Below are 16,671 nucleotides of genomic sequence, written 5' to 3'. Positions count from 1 at the left end.
AGCAAGTTTGCATAGGGGAATTAGCTGTTCCCTGCCAGTTATTTCTCAGCACAGCTGCTTGAGACAACTGTCTCATGCCATCTAATGGTAGAACAAGCTGGTTACTAGGCAATGTGAAATTCAAACGGTGCCAGTGTGGAATGTTGGCAAATGTAAGGGTTGAGTGTTGTCTTGAGTACTGTATGAGTGAGAAGGCCAGGGTAGAAACTGAATACTTAATATTGTGAGGTAAGGATTGGTCCTGAGAACACCATAGTGAACACTGTGGGATGTGCAGTTTGATCAGAATGTGTTAAGCTGATGCAGCTAACTGTTCATTTGAGTTAAACTAAGATACAGCTTTTATTCATATTATATAAAGTAACATTGTTTGAGTAACAGGTCGAAGATAGTCACTTTGAATTTTGTTTTTAATTCATGAAATTCCTTGCCGGAGATTCAGTGCAGTCCACGGAAGTGCCAGTGATGCAATCGGCTTTGCATAAGGCCCTAGGGCTAGGCAAACAGTTGAATCGCCAGGGTTGCTCAGCAACCTCCTTATCAGATGGCTTAATCGCAATTACATAATCCTCTCCCATTGTTTCTTTCTCTTTCCCAGCCAAAGAACAACATACAGGCTGAAGACACTGACAGTGAAGTATTTTCTGTGGGAAATTTCAATCCTGTAGTGTAAAATTTATGTTTAAAGCAAATATGCATTTCAGAGGAAAGAACAAGGTTCTTTGTTAGAAATTTCCAGATCAGATAAAACTGGAAGGCAGTACAAGGAATTTTAAGCATTTTTACCTTCCAGATTATCAAATCCAATTCCTAGTGAATACACAAATATGTGTCCATGAGATTTTCTTGGTAACAACAGAAACTACTTTTTTTTTCAACTTGCCAGTCTAACCTACAACTCTGGACAGGTATTCCATTCTATGCAAATGGTAACTATACTAGAGCCAGCTTTGCCTATTGGCCTTGGTTAGCTAATAGTGCTATCTCCAGAAGAATGTTATGCTAGGTAAGAGTTTGCATTATAAATGAATGCAAGCAACAACAACAACAAAATCTGTCAAGCAAATGAACTGAGAATGATCTTTTCCTTCTTATTACTTGAGATATAAAATAGCAACAACAGAAAGTAAAAGATAAGATATAGAAGCAATTAACATTTTTCTTCTGCATAAAAAGTTCCATTAAAATCTAGGAATATTTCTTGATCCAATGGTACCTTCACCTCACTTGACCTTCCATAATGGTTTTTTCCCTAGGCAAATAGTACCTGCTTTCTGGTGTGACATAATCCAGTTGTCAATAGATGGCATCAGTTAGCTAGAGCAAAAAAGAAAGTTTAGATTTGCCAGGTTGCACATTGCAGCACTCATGACAAATCTTATTTTTTTTAAACAAATTTTATTCAATTTTTCACATAAAAACAAAAAGCTCTTTTTAGTGGACAACATATTTCCAGGTCATCACTTTTACATACAAATACGACAATAGTTGTACATTCATATATGCATACTTAATTCTATTATTACCTTTTCCATTTCAAACTTTCAGAAAGGAGAGAAACAAGCAAACTAGTCTCTTACATTAATCTCAATCAAAACATCTTTTCGTTTCATTTCACTTATTTCAGATATAAACCTTTAATATTTATTTTAAAAATAAAAATAACAATATATGTTTGCCTAATAAAAAAAGTTACCAATATCTCTCCTTCCTTTTAATAGTCTGTATTAGCTTATTAATTTAAGTAGTACTTTAATCTGTCATGTTTTCTTTCCATCACACATTCTTTCTATAGATTCTAGATTAATACAAGTTTTAACACAAAAGAAACAAGTATAGGTTTCCCCCCCTCTTACTGCTTTGAGTGTGACACCTCAGTGGTTAAAATATACCTTTATTCCCTCATCTTAATTCCCAGTAAACCATTATTTTTAAGTAGTTACAATAATAATCATTACATCTTTTCATTTGGATTCCGCAACATATTTTCCCCCCTTAATTTTATTTCTAATTTCAAAAGAAGTAAAAGGGAAAAAATTGACTATTCAATTTCTGGTCACTGATATTGACCTCATTTTTAAACATCTTCACATCCATTTCAATTATTACAATTTCTTCAATAAACTTTATGTTAAAAACTTAAAAACTTAACTTTTCTTTTGAGAATAAAAATAAAGGTATATATTCATCTAATAAGAGTAATCAGTATCTATCCCTCCTTTAATAATCTATATTACCCTATCTTCTACGTATTTTTTTAATTGCAAATATATTCTTGTTACCCCTTGTCACCCTGCAGAATCCCCTTTTAATTTATCAACCATTATCTCTGAAAAAACTATTTCTTTTCATCATTTTACTATTTCTGTAGTTCTTTATTTCATGCACCTGTTTCTTACTGCCTCTCCTCCCCCTCTTTTTCCCATATCTTTTCTCATTCTGGTTTATATCCCTCTCTTTCTTGATATCTTCCTTTCCCCTTTTCTGCTGGATCTTTCTACCTCACCTGATTTCACAGGTTGAAATCTTTTTGATTACCTTCTTTGATTACCTTCTTAAATCTCAACTTTTTAGCCTTCCTTCTTTCCCCTCGTCTTTATAGTGTTCTTTGTGTTAATTGTCTATTTAAGATGGCTTCTCCTTGAATCGACTCCTCCTCCTCTAAAGTTCTTTCTTCTTGTTCTTCAATCGCCATTTCCATTTCTTCTAACACAGAGCAAAGTGATTCGCCTCTTTCCTGTAGTAGTTCTCTTATATTTTTAAGTTCCATTTTTAATTCACAAAGAGATAACATCATTACATACTCTTATATTTTATAATCGTTGGAGTCCACAAAAAACACTTTTACTTTCCTTCTTTCTTCTTCCAGTTTTTTAAAGTTCTCAGTTGTTCCAGCCCAGGGTCCATACCAAAAACATCAATCAATCCTACAATCAGTCTTTCCTCGCTTCTTTCTTTATTCTGGTTCAGATTTCACTTTCTAAGACTCTTACTTTGTTTCAATATTTCTTTAACATTATATCAACACAAGTTCATACAGAAACAGGATGCTTTCCCTTTTGTTTGAGTTCAAGTTTTTGTCAGAAGATAGCACTCTCCGTTATACAAAGTCCTCACCTTTTCCCCCTATTTTTTTATTTAGGGTTTTTCAAACCTCAATATTCCAGCACAATCCAGTCTCCAATTTGTAAATTTTATTATTATTATATTTTGACAGTCTTAAGTCCAGCTTTATTTTATGCCTGTTTATTGCCGAAATATTTTAGTCCAATTTAATTAAGTCTTTAGTTCCGGCTTCTTCCTTTCCTGGTTCAAAGCCCCGCTTAGCTGTCAAAATTATTTTCTTGTTTTTTTTCCTGTCCTTTTGTATTTCTGCTGCTCACTTTTCTTTTCTTAAAAGTTCAATGTTACCTTAATCTTGGGGTACTTTTTGTTCAGTTGTTTTGTCCAATTGTCCCGGTTCAGATGTTATCCACCTCTTTCTTTCCTCCTGCACAAATCTTAGTCCAGCTGAGTCCTCCTCTTTGGGGTAGCCATTTTAGACCACCGCTTCAGTCGTCTTCATGGGGGGAAGACCAAGCCCAGGAGGGGAGATGCGGCTTCCCTCAACCTGGCTTGCAGCTTCCCCTTACTCCACCGCCCCTCCAAGGCAGCTTCAGCCCCTAATCGCAATGATTGGGGCTCTCCAATGAAAGAGCATGGACCATAGCCGTGGACAGTCGCGATCTACAGTACGTCAGCGAGGAGGGCTCAACCCGGAAGCCCACTCATGACAAATCTTGAATGTTCTGAACAAGCAAGTGTGGTATTAAAATAAAAGGATCTATTGACATGGTTTTGCTTGAATTGCTTTTTTGCTGCCAAAGCTCTCTGGAGTATCAATCAGATGAAACAATATAACCAAATCAATCAAATCAGAGCAGAACAGAATGCTCTAACCTTCTTGAACCTGGTAGACTGTTGGAATGTTGGAGCTGAAAGTCCCAGAATCTCCCACTAGTGTAGTTGTTGCTTGAGTATATTATGGCACAAAGTCATAAAAGGTCTTAAAAAAATCAAAACATATTTAGTTTGTGCCAAAAGGAGATCAGTGGTGGGAAGAGAATTCTAGAGAGACAGTACCATAGTTGGAAGGGACCTGCCACTGAACATGCCTGATTCAGAATGAAATATCACTAGTAAAGTCTAGGGAGTTTCTCAGTCATCCAGGTCATGGTTGTCCCAAAGGTGCTTTTTCAAAATGCAAATGGGCTTTCTTTGTTTTGCTTGAAGACATTTTGCTTCTCATCCACATAAGCTTCTTCAGTTCTGGAGAAAGGGGAAAAGGAGATTTAATGGAGGTGCAGCACTGAGTTGGAGTAACTTGATAAAACTAAAACGAGTGAACGGTCAAGCACTGCTTTAATTTAGAAAGAGAAGTACTCTATGCAACAAAGAGCGAGAGACAAGAGTACCCTATATTTAGAATTCTTTCTCTCTTTCCAAGGTCATAAAGCTTGAAAACTCTCTGCTCATTTAAAAAAAGAGACAGCTTTTTAGTCAGGAAACTAAGCTAATATTTCTGATTGTGTCAGGAAAAGAAAGGGCATTTGGTAATTCAGAATAATGTTGGCTACAGCTGTTTATACTTCACAACTGGATTACTAAACAGCAGTTTGGTTTGTTGTTTTTATGGTCAATATTTCACTATTGCACTCCAGACAATGAAGCTTTCCTAATTTTCCTAATACATGTTGACCATTTCAGGAAACAAAAGGAGATGTAACCAAATACCCAGGCTACTTCTATAAATAGGACAAAATAAGGTGCTAGAATGGACAGTGAGCAGTACAATACTTCGGATTATTTGGGGGAAAATTATTTGAAGATCAAGAGAGTATAAACTCAGTACCGCCTGGAACTCATTAAAGTAGCTGCATCTGTTTTCAGGATTCAGTGCTCATAGCAGCTCTACAATCTTGAAAAATCATATGACTGCATTAACAAATTGCAGCAGGTATAGTTTTTGTATTCTGAACTTGTGTTCTGAACTTCTTCCCAATTAAATTGGAAGTATTGCAGAGCTTTAGACCAAATCCAGATAACATTTTTATAGTGCTCCTTTATGCAGAAATAAAATATTTATTATATTATATTTATGTACATTCTATTTATAAGTAGAAAGCTCTTGCATTAGGGGAAAAGCTATTGTTTCCACTACTAATGGAAAGCTGAGTTTTGTTTATTCTTCTAGATTTTTGGATTTTTTTTCACTCTTACACAAAATACACATTTGAAAAGGAAATCTCAATCTGAAATTATTAGGAAAATTTCCCATCTCACCTTGCCAAAACAAAACCAAATCCTAAACCTAACACGTTCTGAATGTAGATTTCTTGAGTGGACTTGTTTCTTTAAAATATCTTGAAATACACTTGTTTTGCAGTTGACTTCATTTTGATTTGGGCCTTTTCCCTAAAGAAAAATATTTAATTAGTGAACAAAAAGAAAACTTAAAGTCTTTCTTTTCTGTTTGCTGCATGAACAATTTATTCTAATGTACATTTAAAGTACCATCAGACAATTGAATAGTCCTCAAATTATGTAACAGTCTTAGTATGAAAAACATACTTGCAATAAAGACTTGCATCATAGAAAGTTTCTGTTCAATACTTGGAACTGCTAGTCATGAGCCATGCCCTTATGCAAGAAACTTCATTCCTTCATCTAGTTTTGTATTAATCTGGCTAAATAGTTGCTATTCTTTAGCTACAGAACATGGTAATGTTTGTACAACTGCAACTTGGGCGTTTTTCTACATTTGCTGATGTTTCTTATGCAGAGAATATCTGCATGAGAACAGATGCAACATCTCATGAGAAATGTTGGCTGTGGGGAGATGTTGGCTACATAAAGCTTTTAGACCTGCAGAATGAAAGTAGAATTATAGTAATGAATTTTTGAACAAATTACTAATGCTGTGGGGACATTTCTCAGTCAAAAAAAGAAGTGGCTAAGAATGATAGGTGATCCTAAGTTACTCCCTCTGCTAATATGACTGTAAAAGTAATACAGAGAATGCAAGCACCTGCAGTATGAAGATCAAAATTAGGACTGCAAAAATCTGGATGATCACTAAAAATAAAAGACACATTATGCAGAAAACTCTAAAAGTTCTTAGCATTTTGAAAGATCAATTTAAAAATGGATGATAAAAATGGAGCTTATTGTGTAAGTGTAGTGAATGCAAGCTGAGATAGGAGTGACTGATTTTGCCTGCTAAAACCACAGTGATCCTAAGAAATACTGGGTTTTTTCAAATTGGGTTGCATAGAACTCTTAGAGTTCAGCAGGGATTTGTATGTTTTTTGTAGGATGGGAAAGAACTTGGAATGCACTCACCCATCCATTCTTGTCACCATTCTGCTTTATCACATTCATTTGCTGGGTCTGCAGCGTTTATAAGTGTTCTGCTTAGGATGCATTAGGTTGCCTTTTCCCCCCTACCACTTGTGTCTCTCGTCTTTTCACTTGAACAGGCTCAAACTCCTACTTTTATGGAGGCTGCTTGCAATGATGTAAGTTTCATCAAGCTATGTGGAATTAATAAAGAATTTTAGAATTGCCCTGTTCAGTCAACAACTGTAGTTACTTTGCTGCTCTCCCACTTCTTTATGCTTCCTTAGGGATGGGGAGGCAAGAGGGAAATAAACTCAGCTATAAATCCTTAATGTTACTGAATTCTATATAACTATTATCTGGCATTGATACTGTAAAGGGAGAAGGGAAAACCAATATCAGCTCATCTTCAATACTAAAGATGTGAAAACCATTCTTGCAGCTGGAGAATTATCACTAGAAGTCAAAGCTCCATGTTGCACACTCTGTTTGGAAACACAGCAGTGAAAATGCCCCAGCCAAATGCTGTTTTGGAAGTGCACATCCATGAAAGCACTGAGGATTCTGATCTTTTACTGTATAGTAATAGTGCTGATGTTATTTATGAAGCATTTATCTCTTTTTAAAGGCTTCCAAATGATTTCAATAATTATTTATCCTCACTCTCCCGTGTCCTTATTGCAGATTTCCTAAGGAGTAGCTGATGCTGAGACCAGCTTGAGAAGATTCAAGATGACGACAACAGTAGCAACAGACTATGACAACATTGAAATCCAACAGCAATATAGTGACGTTAATAACCGCTGGGATGTGGATGAGTGGGACAATGAGAATAGTTCTGCTCGGCTGTTTGAGAGGTCTCGCATTAAAGCCTTAGCAGGTAGGAATTTTGCTCTGATTGTTATTGCTGCAGTGGGTTAATTGTGCAGCCTGAGGTTGATTATAAATAGATATTGATTATTGCACATTTCAAACCCAAGGACAACTTTCTGGAAGTGGATCAAATACCCTTGATCAAGAATGATCTTTTAAAAAGACTTTGTTTTAGGTTTATACAGTCTTAATTTATGAAATAAACATCATGTGGCCTGCTTGTTTGCACTTGGCCTGGGACAATATTTGAATCTGTCCCTTATGAATTAAACCAGGGTTTAAACATCCTGGTTTAATGAACTGGTTTTACTTTAGGGCCCAAATCATGACCTGAAAGCCTGATGGCTTGTAACCTGATTTGGTGTTAAACTGATTTGGTGTTAAAACCAAATGAAAAAATATAATGCAATCTGAGATACTTAATTTTTAAGTTTGAATGCTGCTGGGGAAAACAGTATTAAATAATTATAATGTATATAGCAGGATATAATTTAGTGTGCTGTAGGAAATAGGAAATAGGAAAACACATTGTAAATATTTGTACTGCAATACATTCCTTGCACGTTTCAATCCAGAAAGAATAATGAAATGCTAATTTCAGAGAATTTATCTTGTATCTGTGATAAAACATCAACTTTACATATAGAAAGTCATAAATTCAGTCCTGAAATACAACCTTGCTTCAAGTCTAGAGCAGGGCCCCCAACCCTTGGTCTGTGGACCAGCACCGGTCCGCAGCAGGCCAGAAACCAGGCCATGCAAATAATTGAAGCCCCATCCACTGATGCAGGCAACATGCAAAACCATGCCCCCTCTGGTCTGCGGAAAAACCTCTCTCCACAGAACTGGTCCCTGGTGCCCAAAAGATTGGAGACCACTGATCTAGAGAATTGCTATCAATTGGTGTTGACAGTAGCAAACTAAGACAACTAACAGTGTGACTTGAATAAGGCAATTTCCTACCTTTGATTACTTGAATATTTGAGGGATGCTGAAATACCCATTCTTTACCTTGAGAAATACATCTCAAGGTAAAGAACTATTCTCACTTTGCACACTCAGGCTTTTGTAATAGCAAGAGGAAATAGTCATCATGTGGCAAGCAATTTAGAAATATTAATTCCTGATGCTGTGGATGACTTTAATGGGAACAATAACCTCTACATCAGGGATATATATACCTGCCGATCTTCCCATGTAATGCAAACCTGTGTCTGTTGTCCCTTATGGCAGTGTGCACTGGAGAAACATAATTCTGATATCATCAGCAATTATATCCTAACACCAGCTAATCTCACTGCTGCCATACTTCAACAAAGAAGATAAAGATCAATTTGAACACAGAAGAGATGACCTTGAACTCTTTAGGAGATGTAATCTATTTTCAAATAATTAAATAGAGATTAAAGTTTTTTCCCCATGGTGGCTCAATAACTTGTTGTCTGAGATGAGAGAAAGATACACTGTTCCAGCTGTCTTTCCCATAGCTGATCATTATATGGATCGCCTCCTTAGAGGCAAAATCACAACCTCACTCATTCAATAATCAATTATGTTGCTGGTCACTCTATAAACATCACTGAGAATAACTCAAAGACATTATGTGACAATTGAAAAACTCAGTGTGTTGGTAAACACACCGGCTTGAGTTTAAAATACTGTTTTGACCTGTATATAGATGTACTGTATACTTACAACACTTCTTCAGGTACATAAATCAGCTAGGAGCTATCATAGGCTACAACCAATGTCTACAACAGTCTGATCATTTTGTATAATTTGGATATAGGTGTATAACTACAGTGCCAATAATAGTAGTTGTGAATCCTACTAAAGCTAGAGGGCAGTATAATGTTCTCTCTATACTAGTCTTTTAGCTTGGTAATTGTTCCTCAGCTCTCAAAGAAAGAAAATAGAAATTACAATCTCAAACTTTCAAGGTTGCTTTCTAAAAGTCAAGAAGTTTGCAGAGTTCTAAGCTGGTTGTCACCTCCATACAAATTGCTGCCCTTGATATATTAAGTCATCTGATAGTCCACACATGAGCCAAAGGTTTTTGTATAGTTGGAGTACAGATTGGAATACCTGGGGAGGAATACTGGGTCTTTGTGACGTGAGGTTCCTCTGACTTTTTGGGGCAATGCCCTGCATAGTCATTTCAACACACTCTGTAAATGATTTCCTAAATCCAATGATAGCTTGCCAACATTCCTGACCTCTGAACAAAATGCCTCAGCAACATGAGACATACTGCAAGGTGGGGCCATGCCAGTTGGGAAGATGCTGGCATTTTTTCTTGCATGCTTGCAAGAGGACACAAAATGGCCAGCCATAATCTCCAAGCTATAGTCTCATTCCCCCCTCTCTCCCTCCCTCCCTCCCCCCCTCTCTCACACACACTCAGAGAGAGAGAGAGAGAGTCATTAGTGAAGCAAATTAAAGAGCTCTTAGGGAATGAGAGAAAATTATTATATGAAATGGCGAAGGAGCAGGCTGCTATCCAAGCCCTAAAAAAAATTGGGCCCAGGACCTGAGTAAACTAATCAAAGCAGTTATTTCATTCACATATAATACTTAATTCACATATGAACAACCATGTGTTGTTCACCCCTAATTTATTGAATAAAACACAGCTGGGTAGATTTGTACAACTTACTAAGCTATACATCATGATTTATAAGAGACAGTTACTAAGGTGCTCAAAATATGGTGGCAAATAAACCAAAACACATCATAGCTTGCCACAAAGTGTAACCCAGCCTATGTCCAGCATGGATTAGGTCTATACAAAGCCTGTCAAATAGGTCATGTTAATCTTTCATCAGACTAATGTTCTCCAAATATTTTAGAACTGCAGTTGGATGGCATCAGGTTAATAACACTGGAAGCTCACAGACATTCCATCACCTAAATATCTCCATTGGTTTTAATTGTTTACTTCACACTCTGGTTGAGCAATAAATAATATATATGAATTAATCACTTGTAGGACATATAATATAATATGGATTATTCAATTATTTAGCTTGTCTAAAAGAATAATCGTTAATTGCTTTGAGAAGTTATCTGTAGATGTGAAATGATGCTAATTTAGAACTGCATCATGATTCTATAAAATATGTGCTCCTTTTCATATATTTGGTACATGTGTATTTAGAGAGTAGATATAATAGGCAATCATTTCACATGGAAAATGATTTCCATATGTCTGAAGTATATTTACTAGAATTATTTTTAATATTTAGTTGCACTCTCAACAGCAGGAGATAGCAAAGATATAAAGAATAAAGGCATTAGACTATTCAGAAAAAATCTCGCACAATTCTTTCAGCATTTGTTCATTGAAAGAAATAGGAGATGATGGTTTCCTTGTTTTTCCTTACTTAAATGATTTCATGTAACAGTAAAGGACACTGGAGAGGACCTGAGTGTGGCATGAAACCTTATAGAACGCATATAAAGCAATTACCATTGCTTTATGCTTTCACTCTTAATATTGTCTACTGCATAGCATGTGACTGACATCACTGTGCCTGCTGTCAGAATTTTGGAGATAAGGTTGAAAGAGACCCTAAATGATGATATGTAGGTCCCTTACCTTTTGTAATACTTGGGTTTCCCTTGAGAAATATTCCTAAAAACTAGGAGAAGCTGAAAGCATTTCGTTTTCCATATGTCCAAAGAATGGAGATGCTCACTTCCAGACCAAGTGACTACTTGGTTCTTACCCTTATTGGGAACATATTGGGAAGTATGCATATTTCATTCACATATGATAAATACACTTCTCTATTATTCAGAGAAGTCCTGAAGCTAAAGGGATTGGAAATGCAGGTGGTCCTCGACTTATGACCACAGTGGACCCAAAAAATTCTGTTGCTAAGCAAGACAGTTGTTAAGTCAGTTCTGCCCCATTTTACAACCTTACTTGCCATAGTTGTTAAGTGAATCACTGCAGTTGTTAAATTAATAATATGGTTGTTAAAAGAATCTGGCTTCTCCACTGACTTTACTTGTCAGAAGGTTGCAAAAGCAGATCAGATGATCCTGGGACACTAAAACTATAATAAATATGAGGCAGTTGCCAAGCACCTAAATTTTGATCATCTGACCCTGGGGATGTTGCAACAGTCATAAGTCACTTTTTTCAGTAACCATTGTAACTTTGAATGATCACTAATGAACCGCTGTAAGTCGAGGACTACCGGTATATGTCTTCCATGTTTCATTTGGAATTCCTGCATATTTCTATAGACAGAAGTTCTTGGCAACCCAAAAAAATATGTACTCTTGCTTTTACTGTAAATATAGGATTGCTTCCATTAACAGCCTTATATGTGAATAGCAATTATGAATGTCATCACCCTCCACTTAGACTGGGGCTCATCCAAAGGGGGAAAAAAGGAACTTTATAATTTGTCCCTTACTTGCTTCTTAGCTTGGAATGAAGAGGTAATGTTTTGTGAGGAGCATTTGAAAGGAACTTGACTTGATACAAAGTTCCAACAAATTAATTGAAGGTTGTATCCTAATGATAATTTGTATTTTCCAAGATAGAATAATTACAGAATCCTAATTCAGAAAGAAATATTTAGACTAGTGAGCTCAACTCCATGCTTAACATAGAAATCAAAATTAAGAATCTGAGTTCAATAGTTGTCCAGCCTCTGCTTGAGAATGTCCAATGAAGAGATGTGAGTTATTAGTAGTTAAGAATTTTAGCAATCATCATTGAATTGAGGTTATATTCTCTGTCCCTCAGGCAGCCGGATAACTGTTACAGGTGCCATTTAAATCATATGGGATATCCCTGATTGTATCCAAGTATCAGAAGATACCATGTTTGGATCTTTCACTTCAAATATTGAACTGAATTATTTGATGGTCTGACAAAGATCATTTTGTCTCTCTTTAGACAAAGTTAGGTTTGAAATTTGAGCCTTCTACCAGCAAAGCCCCAGATTTTTACTATGCTATCATTTCCTTCCCATTTTATAGCATGTTGTTCTGGGACATGTTGTTTCCAGGATTTTCTTATATAAATGCTGTGAAACATCTGCAAGACTAAATTAAATACTGGTAATATTTGTACTATAAAAGTTTAGAAGGCAGCAGAGGCAGTACAGACAACCAGAGGTTAAGTTATTCAAAGGGCATTTGAAGGAATTGCTTAGTAGCATATGGAAACAAAATGAAAAGTGCCTGATTGAGATTTTCTCTTGTTTAATTGACAGCTGGCCTCTTCAGTCTCAAGGTGAAACTATATTAAAGCCACTTTGACCAGAACACGTTTAAAAATATCTCCAGGTAATCTGGAGTAGTTTTGAGTTCAGGATAAAATCCAGGTGAAAGTAAAATAAATAAATAAATAGTTACACATGTGAATATTCACCTTTATTGTGGTTCTGGGATTTTGTTTGACAAATCTTAATATGTATCCAAATGAATTACAAAGTTCGACTGCATATAATCATTACTGCTTTTTGTTAATCAAGAAATTCCATTTTACTTGAGCTTTCTGAAACTGGCCTAAATTTCTTGAGTTTTGTGGAAATTCTGCCAGTTGGCTCAGAGAAATTTGAAAAATGGACTGTTCAATTTGTTTTTTACTCCCAGTCACTTGCCAGCATTACACCACACAAAACAATCCACATTTCCAAGATTTAATAGAGGAAAATAGGTTCATTATCCAATTGGAACAATTCCTTCTAAAGAAAAGAGAAAACCCTCACTAGATTAGAAAATGAACTGGGGTTCTGATAAAATAGTATCTAACCTTAGCAAATAGCATTTACCTTAGTGCTTGAGCATTTAGCATGAGTCTAACAAAGACAAGAGGAATTTGGGAATATATTTTACATTTATCTCAGGACCGTTACAGATGATCTCATGGTAAAAGAATAGATTTGATTGAAGAAAATAGATATAGAAATGAGTACTATAGCCAAAACTTTTTTAAAAAGTGTCTGAAAGGAACAAATAGCTAGAATGAAGGGAGCTAGAAAGTTGAAAAAGGAGAGGAAGGAAAGGATCTTGAGGGAATTTACTTTGGAGTATTTTCAATAAATATACAAACAAGTGTAATGTTTTTAACACATTTGTTTAATTGGATTTCTTTTTAGGTCTAATTTTAGAACTTGTGTGGAGAACGGATCACATAGGTCATATTTATGCAGAAATATTGACAATTCAAACAGGTTCACAAATTTTTAAGCACCGCTGTACATCTATATAGTGATTGGTTTGTATGTGTACATGTGAAAAGCATGCGCAAGAGAGGAGAACTACATTTACCAGCTTGTGCAGCTTTCAAATATTTCATAATATTTGAATGGAGAAAGATGTAAAAAAAATGCATGAAAAACAGCTCACTGAGTACTGAACAAATAAATAAGCAGAAGCATATACATAATTTGCCCATGATTTGATAAATGAAATTAGGAGGATAGATGCTTGAATTCATTCAAATGAAATATGTAGATGTAGTTGGCTGTTAATTCTGGAGGTGTTAAAGAACTATTCTTTATGTTTTGGCTTGCTTAAGTAGGAACAAAGTGAATGCATTGTAAGTGGGAGAACCATGACAAAATAGTAGAGGTTGCCAATAATAAAAGGGTTACATCCCCCCCTTTTTTATAATCATTGTTTGGAATTTCTAGTTTGGAAAATGAATTGCTTCTCTTTTGCTCCATTATTGGATAATATGAAAAAAAACATGTTGCTTTCTTTTTAAAAATAATGTTATTGAAGTACACATTTTGAATTAAGGAAGAATAAAGACAAGTAATAAAAGTGAAAAAGAAATATAGAAAAAAAGAAGAAGAAAATAAAAAGATACTAAAGAAGCAAGTTCTGATCTTGACAAATACATTTATATTTTACTCTGTGTCTCTAAGGTAACATCATTATTTCCTTCTTTCCATAAGCTATCCTTTTTAATCTTCAAACCCATAAATTAGATTTTTTTTTCTTTTTTTTCAGCTATTGGTTTTTGTCTAATCAAACACATTCATTTCTGATAGTTTTATTATCTTCACCAATCAATTCTCCAATGTGGGTATTTCAGTGTTTCCCTTTCTTAGCATACATAGTAATAGTTTCGCAGCAGTAATCATGTATAAACCTTCATTGGCTCTTTTCTAATTGATCATTTATTAATGATCCAGGAGTGTTAAACTGGCGGCTCATGGGCAGATGCATCATGCACAGGCCAACCCACCCTGGCTTTGCAAAGGCAAAAAATGTTGCAATACTTCATATCACATGACACGATTGAGTTTGATTTTGACCCTCTTGCATTAATTCCATCAAGAAAAAATGTGGGTTCAGTTGAATGTTGATCTTTAAAATTCAGTGTACAGTATCATGATATGTATTTGAAGAAGCTTTTTGGATGAGAAATGAAACATCCTCAAGGAAAAAACAGTCCAGTTGCCTTTCAAAAGGCACCTTTGGGATTTGGGGAAGGGGCTTTATGTGGTGAAAATAATACCTTAAGCACTCATAATCTTACAATCCCAGTTGCTATACAAAGACATCAAAACAAAAAACAAATTAGAGGCCATGTTTTTGGCCAGATATACAACACTGACAAAATACGTTTAGGTTATCCCAGGCTGCACCATTTTGTAAACTCAAAACATCACTATTATTTTTATCCACATGCCTGTTTTGAAATCACAAGAGCTGATGCAATTGCAAACAACTAGGCTTCCCCACCCCCCACACCTTTTTTGCATTAGTGAAGCTTTTTATCAAGGGAGAGAGAAAAGCCAGTGCTACAAGAGCCATCAGTCTGATGCGTATTGTTCAAGTGCCTCCCTTTGCATATGAAGAGAGTAGTAGATGGTGGTAATAGGCTGGTTGATATTTGCCAAACTGAGTGGTTGGGGCATTTTATATCTGCTTGAACACCAGCTGTACTAGAGAAAAGCAGTGCCTGCTTCAAAAAGAGACCATTAACCTTAGCCCAGCTCTGCTGCTTAGGAGAGAGGAAAAGCACTTCCTATCATGGTGAAATGGGAGCAGGCACACTTATCTTTGAAATGGGTTATTAGCAACTATGGAGATCTGAAGGCTGGAGTAAGGATTTTCATTGAGAGAAGGCAAAAGGGGATCTTTTAAACTCTTGAGGCCTATTTAAGGTGCAAATATTCTTCAGCTTTATTAGTAATCAATGAATATTTGGCTGATTTGGTCTGAGGAGGCAATTTTAAACAATCAGAATGAGCTAAAATATACAAATATTACTAATTGTACAAATGCTGATTATATTCTGTATTTCTGCTTGAGCTTCTCAATTTGCTTATCTAAGCTGAGTGCATATGCATTATTCTGATTTTGAGGTTCACTATAGTCACCTCAGCTATATGTTTGGAAGACATGAATACCAGTGAGCACAATAAGCTAAACTATTGTTTTGATATAAGTGTGTTCTTCAATAGATAATGGAAAATGTGAAAAATTTAGTTTAGCAAATACGTCACTGGGCACTTTTATAGTGGATGAGTAAGTAGTTTAAGGAGGCTTTTTGTTAACTTACTTTCTTGAAACAATTAATAGGTTATTGCACACTAATATATAGCTGGAGCAGATCATTGCCCCATATGATCTAGCATTGTGCTCCTAAAGCGGCCAATTGGATGCCAATGAAAAGCAAACAAGAATGAGAGAATCTATAGAGCAAAAATTCAAGAATTGATTTCTTAGGGAAAATGCAAGTTCACAAATGCACTTTAAAACAGACAAGTATAAAACATAGAGGTGTAACTCTTTTTCTACCTGCTTCTCCGTTACTTCCTACATGGGCTATTCACAGTCTGAAATAGTCTAATTTGGATTTACTCACTTTCAGAAATAAAAGTCAGTCACCAAACGTGGATGTGTGAAAGAATCACAGATCATTGTGCACTGTGTATTGATTATAGTAGCTAGCCAGTACTAAATATTTTGGAGAAAAATGTCCTTTCACTTTATCATTTTAAAAAGTTGATTTTCCTTGCCTTTGCCAGGTCTTATTTCCTTGCCTTTGCCAGGTCTTATTCAAATTATCCTTCCTATGTTATTGCCAGTAGGAATCTTTTGCATGAGTGAAATATGCAATGAACATATTTCCAAAAGGGATTGTCCTACAACTTTTTTTCTGTATGTTTTATCTTTTGTTTTATTGAGCAAAAAAATGTTCTTTGAATTCCACTTCCTCTCAACCTCTTGCCTGTTGCTTGGATACTGTATCAAAGAGTGTAATTGGTAGCTGAGCTTGTTCCAAACTCAAATTAGAAAAGTGCTTCCTTTTTTCTTACTTCCAAACCTGCTTTTTTGCAAGAGATTAACTGATGTTGTGGTAATGGTGAGGAAAATAAAGCTGTGAAGCAAAGGGTATAATCCTACCATTGAGTCTACTAGGTGGTCTCTTTGTCA

The 16,671-nt window shown here is 35.6% G+C and overlaps 1 protein-coding gene across 1 annotated transcript in view; it reads left to right on the top strand.

Annotated features, from left to right (window-relative positions):
* The window catches only part of SPTBN1 (spectrin beta, non-erythrocytic 1), a 185,120-nt gene that overhangs the window by 61,893 nt on the left and 106,556 nt on the right, over positions 1-16,671 (top strand). The window contains exon 2 of the mRNA XM_026696031.2: positions 7,063-7,258. Coding sequence (XP_026551816.1) covers positions 7,111-7,258 — 148 coding nt within the window. The 5' untranslated portion in view covers positions 7,063-7,110. The remainder of the gene's footprint in view (positions 1-7,062; positions 7,259-16,671) is intronic.

Source organism: Pseudonaja textilis, chromosome 1 (genome assembly GCF_049901715.1).
Source record: "Pseudonaja textilis isolate UNSWEBS1 chromosome 1, rPseTex1.2, whole genome shotgun sequence".
NCBI lineage: Eukaryota > Metazoa > Chordata > Lepidosauria > Squamata > Elapidae > Pseudonaja > Pseudonaja textilis.
Note: the sequence above shows the minus strand (reverse complement) of the source record. Positions and strands in the feature narration are given on the sequence as shown.